Here is a 25,444-nt window from a genome sequence, read left to right as displayed (position 1 = left end):
GGCCGGGCCCTGCTGGGAGCCAGGTGGCATCTTACGGCAGCGAGGGCCTGGCAGGAGCAGCTCCTCAAGGACAGAGCTTTGACCTGTTCTCGCTGCAAAGCCTGGGGAGGGGTTGCAGGGACCCACAAAGAGCAGAACAGACGAGCCCCCGCCCGGCTGGTGCCAGCTCAGGGTGGGTTTGGCTGGGGCAGATCCCCCTGCAGCTGCCACTTTCCCCCCAGCTCATCCCCCTCCACGGGCTGGCACGAGTGGGACAAAACCTCTGTTGAGGGCTGTGGCCACACTGCAGCGAGACGAGACTCAGAGCCCGGCAGGAAAAGCTCTCAGCGTTTGTTCTGGTTTTGGGGAAGGTTTTTTTCCCTTTCTTTCTGCCTTCTGTAGCTGTTTGAGCTCGTTTGCAAAGGCTGCAAGGAGCCAGGACTGCGCTTCATCCACACCCCGCTCGAGCTGCAGCTCGGGCCATGTGCTGCTCCGTGTGCTGCTCCGTGCCAGGACCTCTCCCTGTGTCTGGAAGGAGAACGGGCACTGCCAGGCTGGAGCAGGCTGTGATTAGGAGAAACCCTTCCAATTAACACTTGAGAGCCTGCTCAGGTAGGCAAAGCATCCCAGCCCCTTTGGGGATGAACCCTTTTGTCCCAGCCACCCCTGCAAAGAGCCACCAGGTCAGTCGGGCAGGAGCTGTGAGCATCCAGGCAGGGGGGAACAGAGGGGTGCAGACCCCCTACACCTTGTTTACTCCACTTCTGGAGTTTGGGTGGTCTCAGCTTTCAGAAAGGAGACACAGGAGATGCTGGGCTCCTGCAGGACCAGCCCCCCAGGAGCTCCATGCAGCTCCCAGGGTGGGGTTCAACTCCTGGATCCCCTGTGCCATTTGGAGCAGTCACAACAAGGGAGCTATTCTCAGCTCCAGTTCTACCTGACAGCTCTCTTGCTGTCAAAACCAGCTTCCCAAGGCAGTTAAACAATTGTTTGGAAAAGAGCAAGTGGGTGCTGAGCTTGTCTGCGTGTCTGAATAAATCCTGCTAATGCTTCCTAAGGCCCAGGGAAGGCTGAGTGTGCCAGCCAGAGCAGACAGTGTTCCTAAGGCTGAAGGGCAAGAGGAGGAATGTCTTCTCCCTGCTCAGAGCAGTTTGGGAGTTAAATGGCACTTGGGAAGGGGGATCAGGCACTAGGGACCAGCCTGGCTGGTGGGGAAGGTGGAGGTTGTTGTTCATGACATTGGTTCCATGTGGGATGACATCCAACCCCCCACCCCAAGGAGATGGGAGCTCACCTGCAAGCAGAGGAGGTGCAGCCCTTCCTGCCTCCAGGCTCGGGGCTTTTCCCAAGGGATCTGTGTGTGGTGTATTTTGGGGCACAGCTCTGCCTCTCAGTCAGTGGGTTTTCTCCAGGGGGTTTGGTCAGTCCTCGCAGGGAAGGTGAAAGAAGTGGAGTTCAGCCTCACCCATCAGCCCCATCCCCTGAGCAGAGGGGACAAACCTGTCTCTGAGCCAGAGGAGAAAGTGGGCAGCTGGTCAGGTAGAAATCTGTGTTCTTCCAAACACCAGGTCCCCTCCCTCCCCCATGTGGGACTCACAGCACCATCCCTGTGCCACCCTCGCAATCCCTGCATCCCTGCAATTCCCTTTCTTGCTTTAATTTCCCCAAACTCCTGCAAAGGCACAATAATTCAATAGTTGTTTTTTCCAAAATAGCTCCCTGTGCACAGAGTTGATGGTTTTCACTCTTAGCAGAGCAGCAGGGACAGATCCTGATCCGTGCTTCCCGACACAATGGGATTTTGGTGTCTGCTGACAATTCTCCTGGGGAAAAAAGCCTTTACCAGCCCTGGTTGTCTGTGGATCTGATCTCCTTAAGGACGTGTATGAACATCTTCCCACTGACAGCTTACAAGGCTGGGATTTCAATAAGGGATTGCAAATCCGAGCGCGGCGTCGGGCTCGTCGTGTTCCCCCTGCCTGCTCCCGGGATTCAGAGAGGCAAAACCCAACAGTGTTGATTAAAATGCTAAAGAGCACAAGCTCTCCACCACCACTCAGCAGGGGCTGTGCAGGAGGGTTTGCTGAGGAGGGGTGTGGAGGGCAGAGAGTTGGATGAGCCCTGGGAATCCATCCTGCACGTGGATATGTGTCCACTGCAGGGGTGGCACCCAGCAAGCCAGGCTCAGATCCGACCCGAGGAGGGATGTGGGGCTGGGGAAGCAGCATATTGCCCATCTAACCCTGCCTGGGGTCTGCTCTCTCCCCATGCAGGCGTGTCTCCTCTGGGCCAGCCGAGCTGCAGCCTCCATCCAGGAGCAGTACTGCGAGAGCCTGGCGCCTGCCACCAACCACAGCGGTGAGTGCCCCCCGTCCCCAGCCCCCCCAGCCCCCCCAGTGGTGTCTCTGGGGTGTCTCTGGGCAGATGTGCAGCTGCCTGGACCCTTTTTGGGGAGGTGGGATGTGCTGAGGCTGTCACAGCCCCGTGTCGCTCCTCTCGGGGTGACACTTGAGGCAGGTGGGAGATGCAGAGCTCAGGAGAGCTAAAAGCAGGGGAAATAAGTGTCTGTTGGGCTGGGCTTTGGGGGGAAGTGGGCAAAGAGACATCTGTCCAGCCCCTGCTCCCTCAGTGCCCATTCTCTGCCATGCCCAGGGACACCTTTGTCCCCTATGTCCACCCTCCTCTGCCATCCCCCTGCCCAGGGGTGGTGGCTGGAGGTTGTGACCTTCTGTGGAGATCGTGTCACCAGCACAGTGTGGCCACCAAGTGCCACCCTCCATCCCCAGCACTCCTAGACATGTGCCACTGAGCACTTTGGGAGGTCACCAGCCACGAGGAGCTTCTGGGGACGTGGCCATGGCCAGGGCTGGCTCAGCCAAGCTGGGTGGCAGCAGCAGGGTCAGGAGCAGCTCACTCCTCCTCAGCATTGTCCATGGGTTTGCATCCAATCAGGTCAGGGCTTGTGCCAAAAGTGGCTTTTAGCCTGTATTCGGGACGTGACTTGGATGTCACCTCAGCAGTGACAGGTCTGGTTCAGTGACAGGTTTCGGGGGAGGAGAGGTGTGAGAGAGAGAGAGGAGCTCACAGGGACAAGGAGAAAAGTCCTCCCCAGCTCAGGGATGCTGCAGGCTTTGTTTTCCCATGACTGAATGAAGCCCAGGGCCACCCGGGTGAGGGATGGCCACGGGCACCCAGCCCTGATGGATGGGTGCCCACCACCCAGCTCCCGTTAACAGCAGCATTACAGACTCCTTCCTAACAAAGCACAGCTGATTCAGTGCCTGGCCAAGCCCAGGCCACCACAGAGCCCTGCAAGGAGCATCCCAAATCCCAAGAGGTGGAGGCAGAAAGCCTGGGGAGAGGATGGCAGTGCCCGGGTGTCTGCTCAGGAAACCCGGTCATCACTCATGTGCTTTGCTCCCTGAAAGGTTTCATCACTCTGCTGCTTGAAGTGCTGTGCTTGGCTGTGTTGGGCTGGGATAAATGCTGACCCAGGGCAGCAGGCAGGTCCCAGAGAATCCTCGTGGCCTTTTCCACCCGCTGCTGGAACCTCCCGAGCCCAGGGGAGAGGGCAGAGAGGGGGGAGAGTTTCTGCCGTGGTTTGCTGATGGATGTGCCCTGCAAAAATCACCCCCATCCCCAAGCAGTGAGAGCTGCTTTCTGCAAGGACTGGGCTTTGCTCAGCGGGGATTTCTCAGCGTGATTCCAGGCAGGATTTAGTGCCCCTCGGTGCCCATCGCTCTGGCACAGGGGACAACTTGTCACGTTTCAAAACGTCCGTCGGCTCCACCCCCCCGACCTGCCATCCCCGAGCGGCTCATTAATTTGGGATGGGGCTGGCACACAGGAGAGACACTTCCAGCCGCAGGAGGGGGCTTAGAACAAGAGGCAGAGATAAACTAATTGTCTTCTGTCTGCGTGGTAAGCGGAGCTCAGCGCCAGCCCCGCTCCTTGGGGTCCATTTAAGCCCAGCCTGGTGGAGGCAGCGATTCCCACCGAGGGATGTTTACAGAGCTGGGAACTTTGTTTGGAGGTTGTTTAACATGGAGAGCTGTTGGGATGATGCTAATGAGAATTGCGGCGAGGCCGTGAGACTTAATTTGTGAGTGCCTGCGCAGCCCTTGGGAAATGGCACATGCTGAGAACACGAGCCCAGGGCTCCCCCGGCGCAGGGCTCGACGGGGGATCTGTTGGATGCACACAGGGGCAGTGCCTTGTGCCTGTGTGCAGCATCCCCCCTCTGAAAAACAGCCCAGCGTGGGCTCTCCTCCTCCCCCAGGCCACCAGTCCCTTCCTTACTTGCTGTCCCAGGTTTTGAGGAGGATGTGTGGCCGGCCAGTGATGTCACCAGGGTGCCAGCGCTCCCTGAGACACATGCACTGAGCTGGGAAGGTCTCTGCCACAGTAGTGGGGTGGGGGCAGGCTGGGGTGATGCTCACCAGGTTCGGGCAGTGCAAGCAAACCCTCATCCCAGGAAGTGGAGCAGCTGAGCCCCACAGAGCTCCCCTGGCCTGCCCTCTTATCACCACGGATTTACCCACCTTCTCCAAGTCCCCTCCGAGTCCCCTTGGACTGCCTGCACAGCTGTGATGGTCCTGATATTTTAGGTATCCATCAAAATACCCCTTGATGAGCCCCTGCTCCTGGCCAGGGCACCCACACCCAGCTGGACACTCCCTCAGAAAGCTGCATCCCACAGGAGCAGTGAAGCAGGAACATCAGGCTGGACTCGAGGCCAGCGTGGGGCATTCGGAAAGTAGGATCTGCTGCACCCCCAGGCAGCTGGAAGCCAAGAAATTCCCAGCTCAGGCCTGAAAAGGACCACAGCGAGGATCAGCAGCCCTTGTCTGGGGTGGATGGGTGCTGTCCCAAGGGCTCCCAGCCCACACATTCCCTGGATTTCCCTCGCTGATGGTTTCAGCTCCCGGGATCTGTGCGCGGCTGCTCCTCGCTCTGCCGCAAAACCCACCGGGGAGGTCCTTTCATCCACCGAGGGGCAAAGCATCCCCCTGCAGCTGCAGGATGGCTTCTCTGGGGAAGGGAGGGGGAATCTGAGCAGATGGGAAAGCCTCTTCCTCATGAATACCGAGGCTTTTCCAGAGCAGCTCAGCGGAGCGAGCTCGGAGCGCTCGTGCGGCTGCTTTGCTGCTCGGAGCTCTCAAGCCTGGGATCAGCCCAAGGAGTTGCCACCCAACTGCCAATATCCCTGTCTGGTCCACTCCCTTCAGCTTGTTACCACAATAAATTCTTATCCTCAATCCTGTGTGTGTGCTCAGGAGAGAGAGGGGAGTGCAGGCAATTCCTTCTCAGCAAAGAAACGTTTCCTGCCACTACAAGTTCACCTAAAGCAAAGGAAAAATGACACCACGGCGAGGCAGAACTGAAAAGAAATGTCTGGGTTGGGTTTTTTGGTTTTGTTTTCTTTTTTTTTTTTTTTTTTTGAACTGGAGGTTTTTTCGAGGGGGAAATGGAGCGTAGCTTTGCATTGAATAAAGCAAATTTAATTGGTCCAGATACAGCAAAACCCTGTGGCTGAGGAGCAGCGAGTGATGAGAACAATTCTTTCACAATTCTTTCACGGGCACTTTATCAGACAGGTTTGGTAACACCTTTCCCAGCGGGTGACAAGTTTGACCAAGAGCTTTTCCACCCACTCCAGCTCAGCTCCCCAAAGCGCTGATGCTGCTCCAGCAGCTCTCGTGCCACTGCTCTTCCATTCACTCCCTGACTCCCCTGGGGTGAGACTGGAATTTAAATTCAGAAAGGTCAAATTAACAGCAGCAGTGCCTCTTTTCCCTTCAAGCCTCGTTGGCATCCCTCCCGCCAAGGCAGAAATATTAATAAAGGAGCTGAGCAGGGGCTAAAGAGGCAGCAATGAGTCCTGGCAGGGATGGAAGGAGAGACCTGATACTTGGTTTGGGAACCAAAAAATGGGAAATCACCTTATATGGAAAACCATCGTGGTTTAAGTGTGTACTGGCATTGATAAAGCCATCCTGTTCCATCATCTGGGAAAGAGGGATGTCAACAGCAACTCCCTCATATTCATAGATTTTATTGTAGTGGAGGAGGGAAGATGATGAGGTTTTCTGGTAGGAAACAGTGTCCTGGCACAGAGCAGCAGCCCCAGCAGTCAAACTGCACTTTGCAGGGGGTGCAGAGAAGTCCTTGCCAGCTGCTCTGTGCAGTTGTAGCCAAACTACAAGGCTCTGTCAGGAAAACTCTGCCAGGGAGGGACTGTGCTGCTTCTCTCACCCACCACCAAACCCCAGCCAAAACCAGGGAATGAACCACTTGCTGCCATTCTTGGTTATAACACAGATCCCACCACTGCGGGGGTCATCTCAGGAGAACGTGATACACCCCAAACCCAACCCTCTACATTTTATATTCTGTAAATTTACATGCTGTAAAGCTGTTCATGGATCAGCCTTAAGTGACAACAAGCCAGGCTTGGTGACTCCTATTTATTCTTCTCCAGAGCAGCAGCAAAGACTCGAGGGGACAGTCAGTGATGGTAAATAGCAACAAGCCAAAAATTCATTACGAAGACACTTTGCTATCATAACATTTAATTAGCCCGGGTAATTATTTTTCATGGAGAAGTGTGGGACTTGAAACGCTTGGGAGGATCGCTGGGGATTTTTTTAAGGGCTGGAGTCTCACAAAGGTAAATAGAGGCACCCAATGCCACCAAAAGCAGTGCTGGAAGCAGAGTGTGAGCAGGGACGTATTTTGAGGCAACCAGTTGCTCCCAGCCATCCTGAGGCCCCAGCCCTGCCTCAGAGGGAGGGCAAGCAGCTCCACCACCCCAATCTTACCCCATATTAACATGAATTGTCCCCCAGTGCCGTTTCCCTCGATGCCTCGAGGCCGTTGTGCAGCATTTAACACCCGAGTGGCCCCATGGGAGGGACGGAGCCACCCCTCCCTGGCACATCAGCACCTTGAAATAAAAACATCCCTCCCCAAAAAGGCCCTTGCTTTGGGGCAACAAGGTGTGAAACGGCTCTTTCCGCTCCCCCAGGGTGGTGGAGCTGCCGGGGAGGGACGAGCAGCTCTTTGTGCCGGCGCTGCAGTGAGCGTATCTTGATTAGATGTGGAGATGAAGCCCTGATTGCCAAATGCAAATGCTGCAGCTGACACACAGGGGACACGCTCGGGGGCTGAGGCGGCAGCAGGGCAGTCACAGGGGACATCAGCGATGGACAGAGAGAACTGAGGTTGAATAAGAGCTGGGGACAGGTAGTGATAGGAGTTAACAACGTTCGGCTGCTCCTCAGCCTCTGGAGACACCTCGGATAAATAACCCCGTCACTCCTGTGATTCAGATTTCCATCCTCTCTGCCCGCTCCTTTGCGCTGCAGAGGGGGAGGGAGGCGTCACCCTCGGACCAGTCACAGCAGTGTCTGTGCCCAGCAGCAGACTGGGATGGGGCACAGCCTCCACTGGGGCACAGCTTTGCCCAGGGGAGACGAGGGCGTGTTTACCAGCACTGTTTTATCAGCACAACCTCTGCTTTCCTCCTCTGGTAGTACAATAACCCTTCAGACCTCCTGGCACCGGCTCAGGAGCACCGTGGCCACGCGTCTGGTGGTGCTGGCCCGGGATAAACCCGCTCCATCCTCTTTACATTTGCTCAAAATCTTTTGGCAGGTGAAGCCGGGGCTGGAGAGCTTTGCCCTGCCGGGATCCACTCGGGTGTGTGGCTTTAGCTCGCAGCCATCTCGGGGGGACCTCTGCGAGTGTTGGGAGCAGGCTGGAGAAGGATGTTTTCTATAAACAGATGGGATATTGCTACAGTTATCCTGAGACAGTTATTGTGATGTAGCTGTCTCAGTGTAAGTCCCTGGACAGGCACGTTTTTCCTGCAGAAGAAAGTAAATACTTTATACTGCTTGCAGTACTTCCAAAGGCAATGGGGTGAGAAGGGATTGGAGTGACTTCCCCTGTGCCACATTCCCCAAAAAGCAGGGGAATTCAAAGCAGGACCAGCTCCCTCCTAACCAAAATCCCATGTTTTTGTGCGGGAAGAAGCCAAATCAGGGGGATTTAGCGCAGGTGGGAAATTCATTTGACCCTTCCTGCTGTAAATCTGCAAAGCCCAAACCTGTGCAGGCAACAGAGCTGAGAACGGGGGAGGATAATCCCCCTGCAAACAGGGATGGGCTGCCGAGCAGACAGGGAAGCATTTAGCACTGATACATGTAATTTCCATGCTAAACAGTGCTCCGAGTGCTGGGAGCCGTGTGCCACTGGGAGCAGCTGGAGCAGAGGGGATCTCGCAGCCCTTACAGCGCTCTTTGCCTTTGCTGTTTTACTTAACCCTTCCCCAGCAGGAGGGTTTTTTTTTCCTTTTCCCCACGTGCTGGAAGAGCAGGAAGAGCAGCCTCTGCTTTCTGCAGCTTTTCTTCATCAAGCATCTCTCAGCGTGAGCCTGGGAAAAGTATTCCAGCCACCCACTGGATTAAAAACTGGTGGGACAGACCCAGAAATCAATGCAGGGGCAAAGCCTGCTGAGCACAGGGTGAGGTCCCCGGAGCACCCACAGCCTGGTGAGCACCTGACTGCACCCCCTGACCCCAATGTCACCCCAAATGTCAGCCCTGAGCCGTGGGATGAGGAGGGGGTTGGGCTCCTGGTGCTGCTGCTCCACCTCCCCCGTGGTGGGACCGGTGGGACCCCCCGGGTTTGTCACCTGGTGGGTGGGTGTCTGTCACACTCTGCCAGTGCCACACGGCATTAAATCAAGCACCTGGGAGATATTAAAGCCAGACTCGAGCAGATGTGTCACCGAGTGACGCCACCTCTGTCTGGCCACATCATCTCCGGGGGTTTAGCCTGGGTTTGGTTATTCCTGGCCCTGCTGATGGAGAGCATCATCCTCGCTGCTCCCTGGCCCTGCTGACTTTTCACTCCTGACTCTCCTCCCTGAGCAGTCTGTCCGTGCCCCAGCACAGCCCCTGGGATGCAGGAGGGAAGCTGAGGCACGAGGGGATGTGGAAAAAACGGAGTTTTATTGTGCTCAGCCCCACCAGTGCCAGGATGGGAGGGTTTGGTGGCTGCATGAGCTGCTCTGGGCATCAGCACTGTGCAATCCCCACTTTCCCGGGCTGGGTTATTCCAAGTGAAGCTTTTCCCATTCCAGACCCTCAAGCAGCTCCTCACCTGGGTGGCTCCCAGGGAGAGCACTTGCAAATTAACTTTGTCCTCAGTCGAAGCAATTACTGCTTGTTTTTTTCTTTACATGGCTGAATATAATCATAAAATTTTAAACAGGGCCTTCATTTCTCTGTGACCCTCCATTTCTCTGTCAAATTTGGGTCAAAACAACGGAGGAGCTCAATAAATGCAAATGGATGCAAAAGGCAGAGACACTCACACGTGATTAAGGGCACCTTGTTTCCCATGAAATAGAGGCTTAAAACAGTTAATTTAAAGGCAAGGTTGCCACAGCAACCCTACACATTAGCAAAGCTAAAAGCAAAGGTCATTGTTAAAATTAATTTCTCCCTACAAGCTCTGGGAGGCAGAAGGTAACACTCACCACGCTGATGCTTCCCTGTCTCACATGCTTGGAAGTTGTTCTCCCTTGCTAAGATGTTTGAGGAAAACACTGGAAGCGCTGAAAATTTCCTCTGAGAAGGTCCAAAAATAACAATATTCCTCCATAAAAACCTCCATCGTATTAATAACACAGTATTATTTTTTTTTTGGTCACTCTTCAACCAGCTCCATCCATAGGACTTTTTGGGAAAGGCATTCAAATAGCAGCCAGGAATTCTGGGGGAGAGGAAAGGCCGTGTTCCTGCACCCAAGGAGCTGTGAATTGGGGTGGTTTTGCCTTAGGAAATGGCAATTCCTGTCTCTGTGCCAGCAGCACAAACATCTCTGCTATCCAGGAGTGGTTTGGACTGAACTCTGCCCCTTCCAGTGTCTCCTGCCCATCCATCTGCTGCTTGTCTGGGATCATATTCTATGGATATTCCAGCCATTGTGCTTCCCACCTTGCTGGGAGATGGAGCAGGGACATATTTAGCTTCAGGACATGTTGTTCTAAATATATACAATTTATACATAAAAAAGCCTGCAATCTGGCCTACCTAATGCCTACGTTAGCACACTCGTGGAGCTGGGAAAAGCACACAAGTCCTTCTTGAAATCTGAAATAGAAGCAGCACATTTGGAGTCTTTTTCCCGGGAAAGGCTGGAAGAGACCAACGGGAATGGCTGGGAAGGAGGGTTTGGAGCCAGGAGGTGTGGGAGGGTTGGAGGGGCTCTGAGGAGCATCCCAGCAGAACCAGGCTGGAGTCACCACTGGGGAAAGAGAAACTCTGGCTCGTTGCCCGTTGTGGGGCTGGATGGGTGGAGGAAGGAGCAGGGCTGGAAGACCAGAGCCAGGGAACCTCCAGCTGATCTGAAGCCAGGCCTAAAACCAGGCTTGGGCCAGAACTGGGCTTAATCTGGGTATTTAGACAAGACCAGGGTCACAGCCATGGGCAGGAGCCTTGGCACAGACCCTGTTTGGTGTTTGAGGGCTGAGCTCCTGGGGCTCATCCAGCGCTGCAGCTCCAGCTCTCCAGGCAAATCCTGACCCTGGAGGTGGCCCGTGGTGGCCCCCAGCCCCCCAGTAACCCCGTGGCCTTGTCCCCACAGGTCCCCAGTGCAATGCCTCCGTGGATCTGATCGGCACGTGCTGGCCCCGCAGCGCCGTGGGACAGCTGGTGGCCCGGCCCTGCCCCGAGTTCTTCTACGGGGTGCGGTACAACACCACCAGTAAGAGGGGCAGCACCCCTGGGGACATGTTGGGGGAGGGCTGGGGACACGGGTGACAAAGCATCTCTGGGCACAGAGCTCTTTTTCGACCAAAGAATCCCGGATTTCGGGGAGGGTGGTTTCGCTGCAGCAGCTCCCTGAGCAGGTTCTCCTGGACGGAGGAGAGGGGCTGCTGTGCCCATCCTGGGGACAAGGGCAGAGGAGTGAGCCTGCCCAGCCACTGGAGGTGGCACAGGGGGTCTGCAGCTCCCAACTGAGCAGGGACTGGGGGCCTTTGCAGCTCAGCCCCTCCTGGCACGGGTGGCTGCACTGTCACTTCCAGGGACGTGCTGGGAGCAGGGGACAAAGTGAAGGCACATAAAAAGTGCCCAAAGCCATTCCTAACACAGAGTGGAGTTTCTGCCCACCCAAGTGCTGCTTTTGATGAAAAAAAAATCTTGTTTCCCACAAAAACCATCACTTTTTCCATCCCCCATGCTGTTGCAGCAGTGCAGGATGACATGCACGGGGCTCCTGCTTTGTGGTGCCTCTGCTGCCATTGCAGGGGTGTCTCTGCACTAATCCCTACCTGTTCCTGCCTCCAAGCCCTCCCATCCCTGTCCCATCCCATCCCCCTGATGAGGCTCAGGGGCTCTCCTGTTGAAGGAAGCCCAGCATCACCCCAGTTCTGCCATCACCCCACTGCTCACACCAGCACAGGCTGCTCCAGGCTCCTCCTGGAATTCCTGGAATTCCTCCCCACTCAGCCTTTGCCACTCACTGTCCTTGCTGGGGGTCAAGAAGATCCTAATTCAAATTTTGGAGACGTGGTGAGGGCGGTGCTACAGGAGGGACAGTTTTGGAAGTGGGTGTAACAGCTGAGGTAATGCCCAAATATTGTAATTAGAATCTGCATATTGTAATTAGGATCCAAATATTGTAATTAGATGATGGTGTAAAGTTGTGAAGCCTGTGCAGCTCAGGGGGTGTGTGCAAATTATTCCTGTGCATCCTCGATAATAAAGGGGTGCTTTTTGCCTTTTAATACTCAAAATAGTCCAGGGATTTATTCCTCCTCCTTTAAGGCATCCCTCTCTTCCAGACAATGGCTACAGGGAGTGCCTCGCCAACGGGAGCTGGGCAGCCCGGGTCAACTACTCCCAGTGCCAGGAGATCCTCAGTGAAGAGGTAGGACCTGGGGAAGCCCTCCCTGGGGATGAGTTGGGAAAGGAGGCAGATCCAGGTCAGGAATGCCCAGTGGGAGCTCTGGGATCTGAGGCTGTGTGTGGCAGTGATGACCCCCCTTCTTCACTTGGATTTGTGTTCCCTGTCAGAAGGAAAGCCTGTTTCCATCCCCATTAAAAATCCCAGGGAACTGGCAGTGTGAGGTCTCCAGGCATCTGGATACAGGTTCTTCAGCCCCATCACCCTCCTGACACAGCACTAAGGGCAAACCCCATCCTGTCCTGCTGGCAATGAAATAAAGGAGATATTTAGGAAGCTGGAAGGTATAAAAATCAGGGATCAAGAATTACAAGCCCCTGAGTGGTTCGAGCCACCCCTCAGAGCAGAGGGGAAGAGATAAGGGTTGTTCATTTGCAGCTGATACCACCTCTGGTATTTAAGATGCTGATATCTCTTGCCAGGAATGGTTTTCTCACTCAGTTAATTGCTAATTCACAGGTTGGATGAGTGCCTAACAGCAGGAGTGATCAATTAATTTAATTACCACTCACACCTTCCCTCTGCCCGAATTCATCCCAGCCTCTCAGCTGCCCCCAGGGCAGGGGGGGATGAACTGAGACATCAGATCGCAGCGAGCTCAGCTCCATTCCAGCAGGGTTTCCCCAGAGGATGGGCTGGGGATGGCCCAGCTCTGAGCAGGGGTCAGGACTGGGATGTGAAACCAGGCTGGTGCCTCCCCTGCCCACATTACCCCCACCCCCTTCCATCCCTGCCCTGCCCCAGGGAGGGCTCCCTTTGATTTCTGAAGAAGGGCCCCAGATTGGCAGTGCAGCTCCCGCGGGTGACGTGCTGGAGGAGGGGGGTTTGTGGGGCTGCTGGGGCTGCTCTGACCCCCCTCCCCGTGTCCCCCCCCCAGAAGAAGAGCAAGCTGCACTACCACATTGCTGTCATCATCAACTACCTGGGCCACTGTGTCTCGCTGGGGGCCCTCCTGGTGGCCTTTGTCCTCTTCATGCGCCTCAGGTGAGTGACACAAACGTGTCCCTGCCGGGGGACGAGCCCAGGGAGGTCACTTGTAGGGCTGAGTGTCCTTTCTGGGACCCCAGGGGCGACCAGCTGGGGTCATGCCCTGGGTGAGGTGGGCAGGGAGGCGGCCAGGAGGGGGAAGGCACCAAGGAGCACCCTCTGCCTCCATAACCAGGGGCTTTCAAAGGAGGAAAACAGGCAGGGATGGACCCAGCCCCCGTGTTTTGCCATATCCTCCCCCCTGGCCACTCCTGCCATGGAATCCCACAGGGATCATGCCTATCTCAGGGTTGTTTTCCTCCTTTGAAAGCCCCTGGTTATGGAGGCAGAGGGTGCCTTCCTTGGTGCCTTCCCCCTCCTGGCCTCCTTCCTGCCCCCCTCACCCAGGGCATGGCCCCAGCAGGTCGCCCTTGGGGTCCCACAAGGACACTCAGCCCCACAAAGAGCCCTGTCCCCGAGCTCTGATGGTGCCTCGTTCCACCCCTGTCCAGGAGCATCCGGTGCCTGAGGAACATCATCCACTGGAACCTGATCACGGCGTTCATCCTGCGCAACGCCACGTGGTTCGTGGTGCAGCTCACCATGAACCCCGAGGTGCACGAGAGCAACGTGGTGGGTGCAGCTCTGCCGGGCTGAGCCTGGCCCTGAGCAGCTGGGGGGGAGTGAGGGGATCATAGAATCATAGAATCACAGAATCATAGAATCAGCTGGGTTGGAAGGGACCTCTGAGATCATCAAGTCCAACCCTTGATCCAACCCCGCCGTGGTTCCCAGCCCATGGCACTGATGCCACATCCAGTCTGTCCTTAAACACCTCCAGGGATGGAGAATCCACCCCTTCCCTGGGCAGCCCATTCCAATGGCTGAGCACCCTCTCTGCAAAGAAATTCTTCCTAATCTCCAACCTAAACCTCCCCTGGCACAGCTGCAGACCCAGCCCTCTTGTCTTGCTGATGGTTGCCTGGGAAAAGAGACCAACCCCCCCCTGGCTCCCCCCTCCTGTCAGGGAGTTGTAGAGAGGTTTCAGGTAGTTGTAGAGAGATCCTGAGATCAGAGAATCACAGAGTGGTTTGGCTTGGAAGGATCCAACCCCCTGCCATGGGCAAGGACACCTTCCACCAGCCCAGGTTGCTCCAAGCCCCGTCCAACCTGACCTTGGACACTTCCAGGGATCCAGGGGCAGCCACAGCTTTTCTGGGCAACCTGTGCCAGGGCCTCCCACCCTCAGAGGGAACAATTTCTCCCTAAAATCCCATCTAACCCTCTTCTCTGTCAGTTTGAGGCAGATAGGGCTGTGTGGTGGTTGGAGGACAACCCAGGCGTGTGAGAATCGCACCTTCAGCTGCTCTGCTGGTGGCATTGGTTTCCCCACTGCAACCCAGAGCTCTGGAGGTTCCACATCTCCTCCTGGCAGGTCTGGTGCCGCCTGGTCACTGCTGCCTACAACTACTTCCACGTCACCAACTTCTTCTGGATGTTCGGGGAGGGCTGTTACCTGCACACAGCCATCGTGCTCACCTACTCCACCGACAAGCTGCGCAAGTGGATGTTCATCTGCATCGGCTGGTGTGAGTCCCAGGGTGCCCCCCGCACCCCCTGCTCCTGGTCTTGCACCCAAATATCCGCCAGGAGCAGGAGGGTGGGATTTGCACTGGCAAATGTGTGTGAGGGAGCCCCTGTTTCAGCGGGATTTTGTGGTGTTGCCCCCCCCTCGTCGCTGTTCGTGTCAGGGACGGCCAGTGCGACACAGAATCTTCTTCCAAAGCAGGGACAGGATTGCAAGTAATCACTTTATTGCAACAGGTTGCAAACATTTATACTTGTCACACATCACACATGTCAACTTTCTATCAGTGCCTTCGTAGATCAGGCCATACACGTGTCACCCTGCTATTGGTACACATAGATCAGGTCACATACATGTCACCCTGCTATTGGTACACATAGATCAGGTCTCATACATGTCACCCTACTATTGGTACACACAGATCAGGTCACACACATGTCACCCTACTATTGGTACACATAGATCAGGTCACATACATGTCACCCTGCTATTGGTACACATAGATCAGGTCACATACATGTCATATTGGTACACACAGATCAGGTCACACACATGTCACCCTACTATTGGTACACATACATCAGGCCATCAGGCCATCCACAGGTCAACCTGCCATTGGTACTTTCATGTATACCCACACCAGGATTGGTTGCAAACTAACAAACACATTTTTTGTCGGGTCATCCTGACTTGTAAAAAGTACAGAAAGTCCATTCCTGCCTTCCATCTTCTTCCTGTCTGAAAGTTGCCCACATTCCTCTGCATGCTGTGTTCTCCTCCTTTCAGGGGTGTGCTGTAATCCTGTTTGTGTCCACTGCTTCACTGATAAATGCCAGGCTGCTGACAGGTTTGCTGTCAACCCCGACACCCCCTGAGACTCACCTGAGTGTTCCCTTGCAGGTATCCCCTTCCCCATCATCGTGGCCTGGGCCATTGGGAAGCTCTACTACGACAACGAGAAGTGAGCCTGATTGCTTTTGTCCCCCTTTCCCTTCCTGTCCCAAATCCCCAGAGATCACTTGTGCCAGGGGCTCTGGCAGGGAGGAAAAAAAGGATGTTATTCTTCCATTCTTTCTTTTATCCTGCCTTTGGACTCTCTGCAGCCCTGCCCCTGCTTGTTTCTTCTCAAAAGGCAAGTGAGATCTTTTTTAAGGGGGGAAAAAAGGCAAGATTAAGCCACAGCTCCTACAATGGGTTTGCCAAATGGAGCTGGGATTGAACCAGCAGAGATCTGAACTACCCCCACCCGGGCCATTTTCACAGGCACCTGCAAAGGAAGGTCTTAGCAGGCACCTGAGAGTTCATACCTTGGACTGGGGAGTTAAAAGGAGCCCGTTGAGATGAAAGGCAGCCTGTCCTGTTTTCCACAGCTGGTTTTCTGCTCCCCAGTTTCAGCAGCTCTGTGCTACTCACACAGCACTGATTTAACAACCCCAGCAAGGTGTTCCCAGGACAGGGACCCCAGAGGGTTTGCTGGGAGCAGAGCCAACCCCGACCTGGGCAAGGTCACAGAATATCCTGAGTTGAGAGGGACCCACAAGGATCATCCAGTCCAACCCCTGGCCCTGCACAGACACCCCAACAATCACCCCCGTCCCTCAGAGCATTGTCCAAACCCTCCTGGAGCTCTGGCAGCCTTGGGGCCGTGCCCACTGCCCTGGGGAGCCTGGGCAGTGCCAACCACCCTCCGGGGGGAAGAACCTTTCCCTGAGATCCAACCTGAGCCTGCCCTGGCACAGCTCCAGCCCTTCCCTGGTCCTGTCCCTGCTCACCCAGAGCTGGAGCTGCCCCTCAGGAGGAGCTGCAGCCCTGGTGAGGTCTGACCTTGATCTGCTCCTCTCCAGCTGAACACACCAAGTGCCCTCAGCTGCTCCTCCTGTGGCCCCTCCAGACCCTTCCCCATCTTCCTGTCCCTACTTTAGGAGCTTTAGACCTTTCTTATATTGTGATGCCCCGAATTGCCCCTGGGACTCCAGGTGAGGCCACACCAGAGCAGAGAGGGACAATCCCCTCCTTCATGAAGAGGTCAGTCCCTGCTTATCCTACAATAACCAGTTCCCACATCCATATGGGGCCTGTTACCAGCCCCACAAGCCCTGATGATCCTTTTCCTGGGTTCCAGGTCACCTCCATGTCAGGCTTGTCCCCAACACTGCTTATCTTTGTCCTTGCCTTGCAGGTGCTGGTTTGGGAAGCGAGCAGGGGTGTACACTGACTACATTTACCAAGGCCCCATGATCCTGGTGCTGTTGGTAAGAGCAAAGTGACCTCCTGGGCTGAACAGAGTCCTTCCAGCTGCAGGTGGGATGCAGCTGCTCCTGCCCAGGGCTTGGCCCCCTCCTTTAGCTTCACTCTGCTGTGGCTGGTTCTGCTGCCCCACAGCAGCACTGCCCTCACCCAGACTGCCCCCTGAGAAAATCTGGGTTTGGGATGGGCTGCAAATGTGCCTGGAGACCTCACTCTGACAGGGATGTCCCATCAGCAGACTCCCACGTGTATCAGGAAGCCTCTCCATCCCTGCCCTGGCACTGGTTGGGTGCAGGGGGGTGCCCTGCACTTGCAGAAGCCTGGGAACCTCAACTCCATTCCCAGAGCCACCTCTCTTTGCTGCTGGCTGAGCAGTGATGCTTGACCCAGGGGTCACAGGGAGCACAGTTTGCTGGGACTTTGTCCTTTTGGGAAAGGACAAAGGAGAGCAGTGGTGGCAGGTCACAACCTGGGGGTCCAACCTGTGTTTGCAGGGAGAGAGTCAAGCACAAGGTCCCAAAACCATCCCTCCCTGCTTGCCCAGTGCTGAAACCACCCAAGGGAGGACTGATCACCAGCCTCCTGGAACAATTGATCCTGCTTCCAACTTCCCAGCCTGTCAGGTAGCCAGGCCACTGCTAATAAATGTCATTTGTGCTCAGCTCCAGGGCCACCCTCCCGTGCCCTCATTAGTGATTCTGCAGAGGGAGAGTGGCCAAGCAGCTCCTGGCTGTGGTGGCAGCAACTCCCAGCCTTGTATTCCTCCTCTCCCTCCAACTTTTTCACCTTCAGCCCTTCCTCTGACACTTGTCCTGCCTCACCAGTCTCCTGGAGTGCCCTGCTGCCCTGATCCCTTGAGCAAACTCCTAAATCTTATTGCTGAAGTGCTTTAAAAACAACAAATGCACATGCCTGGGACAGGACAGGGAAGGCAGTAGATCAGGTGCAGGAGGAAACATTCCCATTTCCCCTGGCACAGCTGAGGAAATGGGAGGGACTGTTGGGGCAGCAGACACTAAGCAGTGACCCTCCTCCTTCCAGATCAACTTCATCTTTCTGTTCAACATCGTCCGAATCCTCATGACGAAGCTCCGAGCTTCCACCACCTCAGAGACCATCCAGTACAGGTAAGAAAGAGCTTGAGCAACCCTGCAGCAAGACCTGGCTTCCCCCCAGGATCAGGGGAGATGGAAACAGCCCCAGCAGCCGGGCATCGAGGTGATGGGAGCACGGAGAGACACCCAAGAGCACCTCAAACGCTCTTTGGAGGCACACGGCCATTAAATCAGTGAGAGCCTGCTGATGGAGAATGTGGATGGCTGGATCTGCCTTGGAAGGGAGCCCTTGGGATTTGAGTCTCTTTGCAAAAAAAAAAAAAAAAAGCCTGTCCTGGTGGGACCTGATGAGCTCTCCAGGCTCGGAGCTGCAAATCCTGGCACGGAGGTGAGAATTAAATCGCTGCTTGACAGCAGAGCAAAGGCTGAGGAAGGAGTGAGGAATCGATGCCACCCCGACACCTCCTTGTGAAGAAGAAGGCAGCACTCCCACAGCACAAGGCAGGAGGATTTTAACCCTTCCTTCCCTGCTGGGGAATGTTTTGCAGGCAGCTTGGGAGGTGTGTGGTCAGAGCAGCTCTCCAAAGTGCCTGGAAGAGGAGAAGACACCTTGCTCTTCATCAGTGCTTCTCTCTGGAGCATTTTGTGGCCAGGGACTGGGGGATCTCAGCGAGTGCTGGGTCAAGAGAAGCAGGTTTGGGATGGAGGGGGGGCTTTTTCAGCCGAGAATGGAAAAATTTTGGTTGGGTTATGAGGAAATACCAGCTTTCCTCCTCATGGAGTGTTGAGCTGGGATGGATGGTTCAGCTGGGGCTGAGCAAAGAGAAAGGTTCTTGAAAAAGGCTGGTTGGCCTCAGCCAGCAATTTCGAGAGACTTTTGGTTTTCTGGTATTTGCCTGATTTTGGCAGGGAAGGTTTTTCACCTTTGGGCAGGAGAACGTGTTCATTTCCCAGAAATATTTCAAGGGACAAGGAAACCTGGAGAATTTGGTAGGTTCTAAACTGTGCAGTCCTGCTTAAACCAGCAAGGGACAGCCCTGGAGGGGGCTCCTGCTCACCTTAGATGATGGCTTTTGGTAAAAAAATGAACGGATTTCACACTGCCATGGCTGCTCCCATGAGAAGAACGTGTTTTCCCATTGTTTTCCAGCCTGAAGATGCTCCTGTCCTCAGTTTCCTCCAGCTCCTCCATGTCATCAGCCCATTTGTGTCAGGGGCTGTGCTCTGCTCCAGGTCTGGGATGTAACACAGACCCAGCCCAGACCAACCAGGGATGACTTTCCCATGCTCAGCTACTGTTGGAATCTGTCCATTAACAGGATCTTTAAGCAAAAAGCAATGGCTTGGCATTGTTCTTGTCCCCTGATCCAAAGGAATGCCAAGCCCTGGGCCTTCCCACACTCCCTGCATCAGCACTTTGGCTTTTCACAAACCACACTTGTAATCTCATCAAGGCAAGATACCAAATTAATTACCTGAGATGAGGTTTTCATAAACCCACGTTGAAGGGCATGAATTATTATGCCCTCCTTAATTCCTTTTTAATCGAGCCCTGGATCTGCCAAGCAATCATTTCACGCCAGCTCAAGGTCAGGCCCCTGCTCTCCACTGCCCTTTTTCTGGATGGAGAAGCACAGCAAGTCCCAGTGCTCCAACCAGCCCAGTCCCTTGGGAATTGCACTGGAAGACAGCTCAGCTTTGCTCTGTCCTCCCCTGGTTTGCCAGTCCCAGTCAGACCAGTCCCAGGCAGACCAGTCCCAGCCGTGCTGGTGCTGGGAGTGGGATGGGCAGGGTCCTCGTGCCCAGGGCTGCCCTGCAGCAGCTCAGGTCCATGTTTTCTCCCCAGGAAAGCAGTCAAGGCCACTCTGGTGCTGCTGCCCTTGCTGGGGATCACCTACATGCTGTTCTTCGTCAACCCGGGGGAGGATGAGATCTCCAGGATAGTCTTCATCTACTTCAACTCCTTCCTGGAGTCCTTCCAGGTATGGGCCTCAGCACTGGCTTTCATCCCAGTCCCCCCACCAAGGGATGGGGCTGATGCCTCCCCCAGCTTCTACCCCCTCCCAAAAACAGAGACCCCCAGACCCCAGGGCTGCTCCAAAGCTCCCAATCTTGGGCTGTCTGCTGGAGGTGACTCTGCTGTTTGTCTCCTTCCAGGGTTTCTTTGTCTCTGTCTTCTACTGCTTCCTGAACAGCGAGGTGAGCACTGGGGGCTGGGGGGTGCTTGGGGGGTCTGCAGACACAAACTCAGCCTGAGGCTCTGCCACTGCCCAGGGTTTGGAGGGTGCTGGTCCCCAGTTCCCCAGCTGAAGGTGAGCAGAGTCAGTGCCTCACCTCCAGCCCCAGGCACATCTGCAGCCACAGATGGGAATGGCAGCTGTCAGCCCCTGCCTTTGGAGGAGGAAAATCCACCCCCCCAGAACAGATGCTCTCAGGGTGCCCCTGGGGGATTTGGTGCAGCAGAGCCAAGGGTCCCCCCATCCCTGGGGAATCCTTCCCAATCACTTCACGCCAGCTCGAGGTCAGGCCTCTGCTCTCCACTACCCTTTTCTGGCTGGAGGAACCACAGCAGGTGCTCAGTGCTCAAACCAGCCCAGCCCCTTGGGGACTGCACTGGAAAACAGCTCAGCTTTGCCAGTCCTGGGCTTCCATCCCCAGGGTGACCCCATAAACACAGGTGGGTACCCAGCTCATGGGTGAGGGCACCTCCTGGGCTCTGACCCAAAACACAGGCAGCAGAAAGCAAAGGAGCTGAGAGCAGAGGCTGATCCTGCAGCCAGTTATTTGGGCACCTCTTTCCTCTGTCTCCTCCAAACGCTCCTGCACCTTTGCTGGCTCAGGAGAGTTTGCCCCAGATGGGCTTGTTTTGGTACCAAATCACATCTATTTGATGCAGGAGGAAAAGGGACTGGAGCAGGGCTGGCTGGTGACCCAGGAACACATCACACCATGGTCCTTCACCTCTGGGGACTTTGGTGCTCACCCAACCTCAGCCTCAGCCCCCATTTCCCAGGGCCATCCCAGGCCCTTCTTCACCATTTACCTGCCACACAAAGCACTTGGGCTGCTGGAGGGTGGCATTAATGTCCAAGGAATGCCACTGGCACGAACCAGACAAGCCATTAAACCTCCCTGACTGCTCCTGTAGCTCTGCCAGCCCCTCACAGCACCCGATGCAGGTGTGAGCTGCTGCCTCTCCCACAGAGCCCCTGGCTCAGATTTATTTCTCCCTCTTGTTTCCATTTTAAGCTCAGAGGCACCATCTGTCTTAGTAGTTGATGTTACAGAATCACAGGATCGACCAGGTTGGAAAAGACCCCTGAGATTATTGAGTCCAACCTTGTCACCCCTGTGACAATGACTCAGCCCATGGCACTGATGCCACATCCAGTCTCTTCTTAAACACCTCCAGGGACAGTGACTCCACCACCCCCCTGGGCAGCCCATTCCAATGCCTGATCACTCTCTCTGGAAAGAATTCCTTCCTGATGTTCAACCTAAAGCTCCCCTAGCACAGCTTAAGGCTGTGTTAATTAATACAATTAATGGGTTCATCTCCCTTGGTAGGTGCAAGGGCTGCATTTCACCAGCACCAAAGAAAGCTAGGTGCCCTGGGTAGGTGACAGGGGTTCCTGGGACCCCCAGGGGGGGCTGAGCAGGGTTTCAGCAGCATTTTTGGTGGGAAGCCCTGGGGCTGAGGGTGGCTGCTGGCTCTGGATGGCTGTGTGGTGACTGTCGGAAAAAACCCTTGCTTTCCATTTATGAAACGGCAAAAAATACCTGCAGGACAAGGAAAACTGCAGCAAGAAATTCTTTATTGCAGCGCTGGGTGCAATCCCAAGTCCCATGGCCTGGAAAAAGCACCATCCTGCCGCTTGAAAAAGGCGCTCTTTTTGTTCCCTCTTGGTTACATAATCTGTTAAATATTCAACCTGAAAAGGTAATTTTTCAAACCCAGGAGGGGGTGTCACCCTCCCTCCTGATTTGTACAGGGGGTCTCTCTGCACACAAAGGCCAGCCATGTGGCCAGGGGATATTTTTCCATTTTTATATTTTCCCCTATCCCGACCGCGACGTTTCCCTGGCACCAGGCCCAGACAGGGCCCTTCCCACCTCCCAGCCTCCCCGAGGCGCCTAAGCAAATCCCACCACCCTCTCTGTTTCCCACTGAATTCATTTTGCTTATAATAAACCCAGATTCTTTCTCTCTCATGTGCCCCTCTCCCCGTGCCCCCAGGTGCGCTCGGCCGTGCGGAAGCGCTGGCACCGCTGGCAGGACAAACACTCCATCCGCGCCCGCGTGGCCCGGGCCATGTCCATCCCCACCTCCCCCACCAGAGTCAGCTTCCACAGCATCAAGCAATCCACGGCCGTGTGAGCCAGGAGAGCCCCAGGAGACGGCCTGCAGGGGCTGAGGGAGGTGATGGCCCTGCCCCGAGGGGGCACAGCACAGGGGCAGGTCCTGCCCGCGCCGCCCGGGAGCCATGGGAGACCTGCACAGCTCCTGCCTGGACCTGCGGGACAGCACAGCTGAGAGGCTGCTTGGTTGTCTCCCTGGCATTGCTGGGATGGAAGAAGGAGCCAGAGGAAGCTGGAGAGGTCGCAGCAGCCTCCCTGCCTGCTCCAGCCCGGGCACAATGCCCCTCGTCACTGCCCGGCTTGAGTTTTGAGCTGACACAGCTTTGAGCTGACAGGACACCAGGACACTGCTGGGACAGCTGATGGGGCTAATCCCTGGGAAGCTGGGTCAGCCCTTCCAGTGAGCACCTGCTGGGATGCTGCTGGTGTGGGAAAACCCTCTGGAGGGGCCAAAGCCCTCTGTGTTGGCAGGGGGTGGATGGAGAGCCCTGGACTGATGGCAGACGTTGCTTTATGTGGCTGTGTTTTTTGTACCACTGGGGTCACTTGAGCCCTGAGGGGGCTCTCAGTTGAGCCCTGGGGTCATCTCTGCCACTGGGATAACTGGAGCCCTTCCCCTGCCCCGTGCTGGGTCCTCAGATGTCCTGTACCTGCTGCTTGGTGTGACCAGGTCACTGCTCACCTTGACCCCAAGGATGGGGGGTGGGAGGGGGGGGGGAACCACACAGAGCACAGGGATGGTGCCAGGGACTCTGAACAGCCCCACAGAGGGGTTTGGGCTGAAGGGAGGCACGAGAGTGAGGTAACTGTGTGGTGTGGTGCAGCCCAGAGGGATCCCCAGGTCCCTGCACAGCCCCTGCCCCTCAGGCTGACCCCGTGTCCCTGCTCAGGGGGGGAAAGCTGGGGGAGCCCTGTGGTGGAGGGGTGGCTGAGGTCCCCAAAGGCAGCTACCACAGGGACACGCTGTGGCTCTGCTCCCCTTCCCCCTGCCCTGCTTCTCCCCGTGCCAGGTGAGCCCAGTGCCAAAGCTGCTCCTTGCTCTCGCACAGGGGATGGCACCAAACCATCCCCAGGCTGGGGTTAAGTGCCTTGGAGGAGCAGCAGCCTCCTTCCCTGCCTCCATCCCTCCCTCCATCCCTCCCTCCATCCCTGCCTCCCTCCAGATTGTCCCTGATCCCACTCCCTGTTCCATGTGCTCACTGAAAGCAGCTGAGCAGAGGGGCCCATGCGAGTGGAGGGCTTTGGGGTTTGCCTTGACCTCCTTGGAGCCACATTTTCCTTGCCCCATTTGAGGTCTGGGGATGCCTGGTTTGGGGGACAGATGCCAGGAGGGCATTATGGGACCAGTCTGCTCTCTGCATCCCAGGGATTTTTCCAGCAGGGGCCCTCCAGGATGTGGTGGGAGCCCCTTCACACTTCTGTGCCTCAGTTTCCCCCCAATAAAGAACAGGCCTAAGTGTGTCCTGCCCTGGGGAGATTTAAGCAGCTTTGAAATCTCAGTGCTCTGTGATTTCCTCAGGATACACCACCAGAAAGGAGGAAAAATATTTCCTTTTTTTTTTTGTGGGTTTGTTTGTTTGTTTGTTTTCTTTAAAGGAGAGCATAGGGAAAAAAAACCCTCTGGGTTCTTTCTTTAAACGTTTGAGAAGTTCAGGAGTCTGAAGCAAATTCCTCACGTTTCCCTCCCGCTTTGGTTTCCCACCTGCATGTCCCCAGTGCAGCTAAACCAGAAATATCCCGCTGCCCCCAGGGATGCACTGGGAGAAGCAACAGCTCCCAGTATGACCCAGTGACCACGTGAGGGCCACACCCTGCACATGGGGCAGGTTTTAGGCTTAGTACAAGTTCATCCATCACCAACAGTCCCAGAAACTGCCCTTAATCCAATATATGGGCGAGAAAAAGACCCCCCCAGAGTTATGCAGTGGGAAAAGTGGCACCTCCCAGTTCTGCAGATGCTCCTACAAGGAGCAGACTTGTGTCTTCTCTCCTATCTTGGTTTCTCTGCCGGGTGCTCTGGCAGGTTAATAAAGATCTGCTGGATCTGAAGAAGGGGAAATGCCCCGGGGAGTTTTTTTTCATCGTCCCCACAAGTGATGGTGCCAAAAAAAATTATGTGCTACGTGTTCAATTTGGATTTTTCTAAAGCCAAGGTCCACATCTGGGGGGGAAAAGAAGCTGGAAATCGAAAAACCAAAGAAAGAAACCCAAACAGAAGCACCTGTGTCCACATCCCTGGTTTTCCCTTGTCCTCTGGGTGGTTTGCTCTGACTGATGTGACTTTGCTTTCCGTAGCTGGAGAAAAGTGTGTGTGTGTGTGTGTGTTCTTGGTCTTGTTTGATTAAAACTACTTGGATTCCTCTCACAAGGACTTTTGGGGGCACGTTTATCTTTTGGAAAAGACAACCCTCCCCAGGTTTCCACGGCATCATCCTCACCCTGCGGTGGGCTCAGCATCCCACTGCTCCAGAGGCACCTGGGGGCTTTTCTTTGTCTCCTTTCCACCCCAAATCCACAGGCCCAGGGCATGGAGATCAACAACATCTCACCTCAGGGAAGTGAGGACCATCCCACACGGATCTCCCACACAAGTACCACCATCAGGGCTGCAGAAACTCCTCCAAATTTTCCCCCTCCCCAGCTCAGCTAACGCAGAATAAAAACATAATGTGCTTCTCAGCAGGAGGGAGGGCCAATTAAACCCGGATTTCATTTCATACATCAATGTTTACAAGTGAAATTCAGACACAAACAGATTTCTGGTCAAGCTCTTCCGATGCAGAATTAATTTGTTCATCACACAGAGCCTTGGAGAGAGCTGTAATTTAGTAAGCACCATGCACATAAATAATAATTACAGGTTCCTGCTGATTACATGATTGTATTTGAAGTTATCAAGTAACTCTGAGATTAATGACCTGCCAAACCTGTGCTCTCCACGAGGTTGTAGCCTCTTGAGATCGTTGTGGGTTAACCCTTGGTGTTATTCTGGCCCCTCTCAGGGCTGGGAAAAGCAAAGTGGGACCCCAGGCATGGGACCTGGTGGTGCTGTGGGACATCCCAGTGGGATGAGGGGACTCCCAGGGGCCTCTCCAGCACACAGAGATGGATTTTTATTGAGCTTCTTTATTTGGTTAACACATCCAGCCCACCATGGGGGTTGTCCCCAGCCCTGGTCACCCCCCAGGGTCACAGTTTGGGGGTCCTGAGAAGAAAATCTCCCATGCAGAGCCTGACTGGAGGCAGAGGAAAGCTCATGATCCTGATTCCC

General features: G+C 55.2%; 1 protein-coding gene across 2 annotated transcripts in view; it reads left to right on the top strand.

The window, feature by feature from the left end:
• LOC114000970 (corticotropin-releasing factor receptor 1) overlaps window positions 1–24,544 on the top strand; it is a 30,601-nt gene extending 6,057 nt beyond the window's left edge. The window contains exons 2-13 of one of the 2 annotated variants that reach the window (XM_027745794.2): window positions 2,253–2,337; window positions 10,636–10,755; window positions 11,837–11,922; window positions 12,836–12,942; window positions 13,437–13,557; window positions 14,360–14,513; window positions 15,413–15,473; window positions 16,692–16,764; window positions 17,801–17,886; window positions 19,661–19,796; window positions 19,972–20,013; window positions 22,052–24,544. In XM_027745794.2, the coding sequence (XP_027601595.1) occupies window positions 2,253–2,337; window positions 10,636–10,755; window positions 11,837–11,922; window positions 12,836–12,942; window positions 13,437–13,557; window positions 14,360–14,513; window positions 15,413–15,473; window positions 16,692–16,764; window positions 17,801–17,886; window positions 19,661–19,796; window positions 19,972–20,013; window positions 22,052–22,192 (1,212 nt within the window). In that variant the 3' untranslated portion in view covers window positions 22,193–24,544. Of the gene's footprint in view, window positions 1–2,252; window positions 2,338–10,635; window positions 10,756–11,819; window positions 11,923–12,835; window positions 12,943–13,436; window positions 13,558–14,359; window positions 14,514–15,412; window positions 15,474–16,691; window positions 16,765–17,800; window positions 17,887–19,660; window positions 19,797–19,971; window positions 20,014–22,051 lie in introns of both variants that reach the window. The other variant, XM_027745801.2, reaches the window with a different exon arrangement.
• The last annotated feature ends 900 nt before the right edge of the window (window positions 24,545–25,444 follow it).

The sequence above is a fragment of the Pipra filicauda genome, unplaced genomic scaffold (assembly GCF_003945595.2).
Source record: "Pipra filicauda isolate LSUMZ 115617 unplaced genomic scaffold, ASM394559v2 scaffold193_size2426894_pilon, whole genome shotgun sequence".
NCBI lineage: Eukaryota > Metazoa > Chordata > Aves > Passeriformes > Pipridae > Pipra > Pipra filicauda.
The sequence above is the reverse complement of the archived record's forward strand: the minus strand, read 5'-3'. Positions and strand labels throughout refer to the sequence as shown.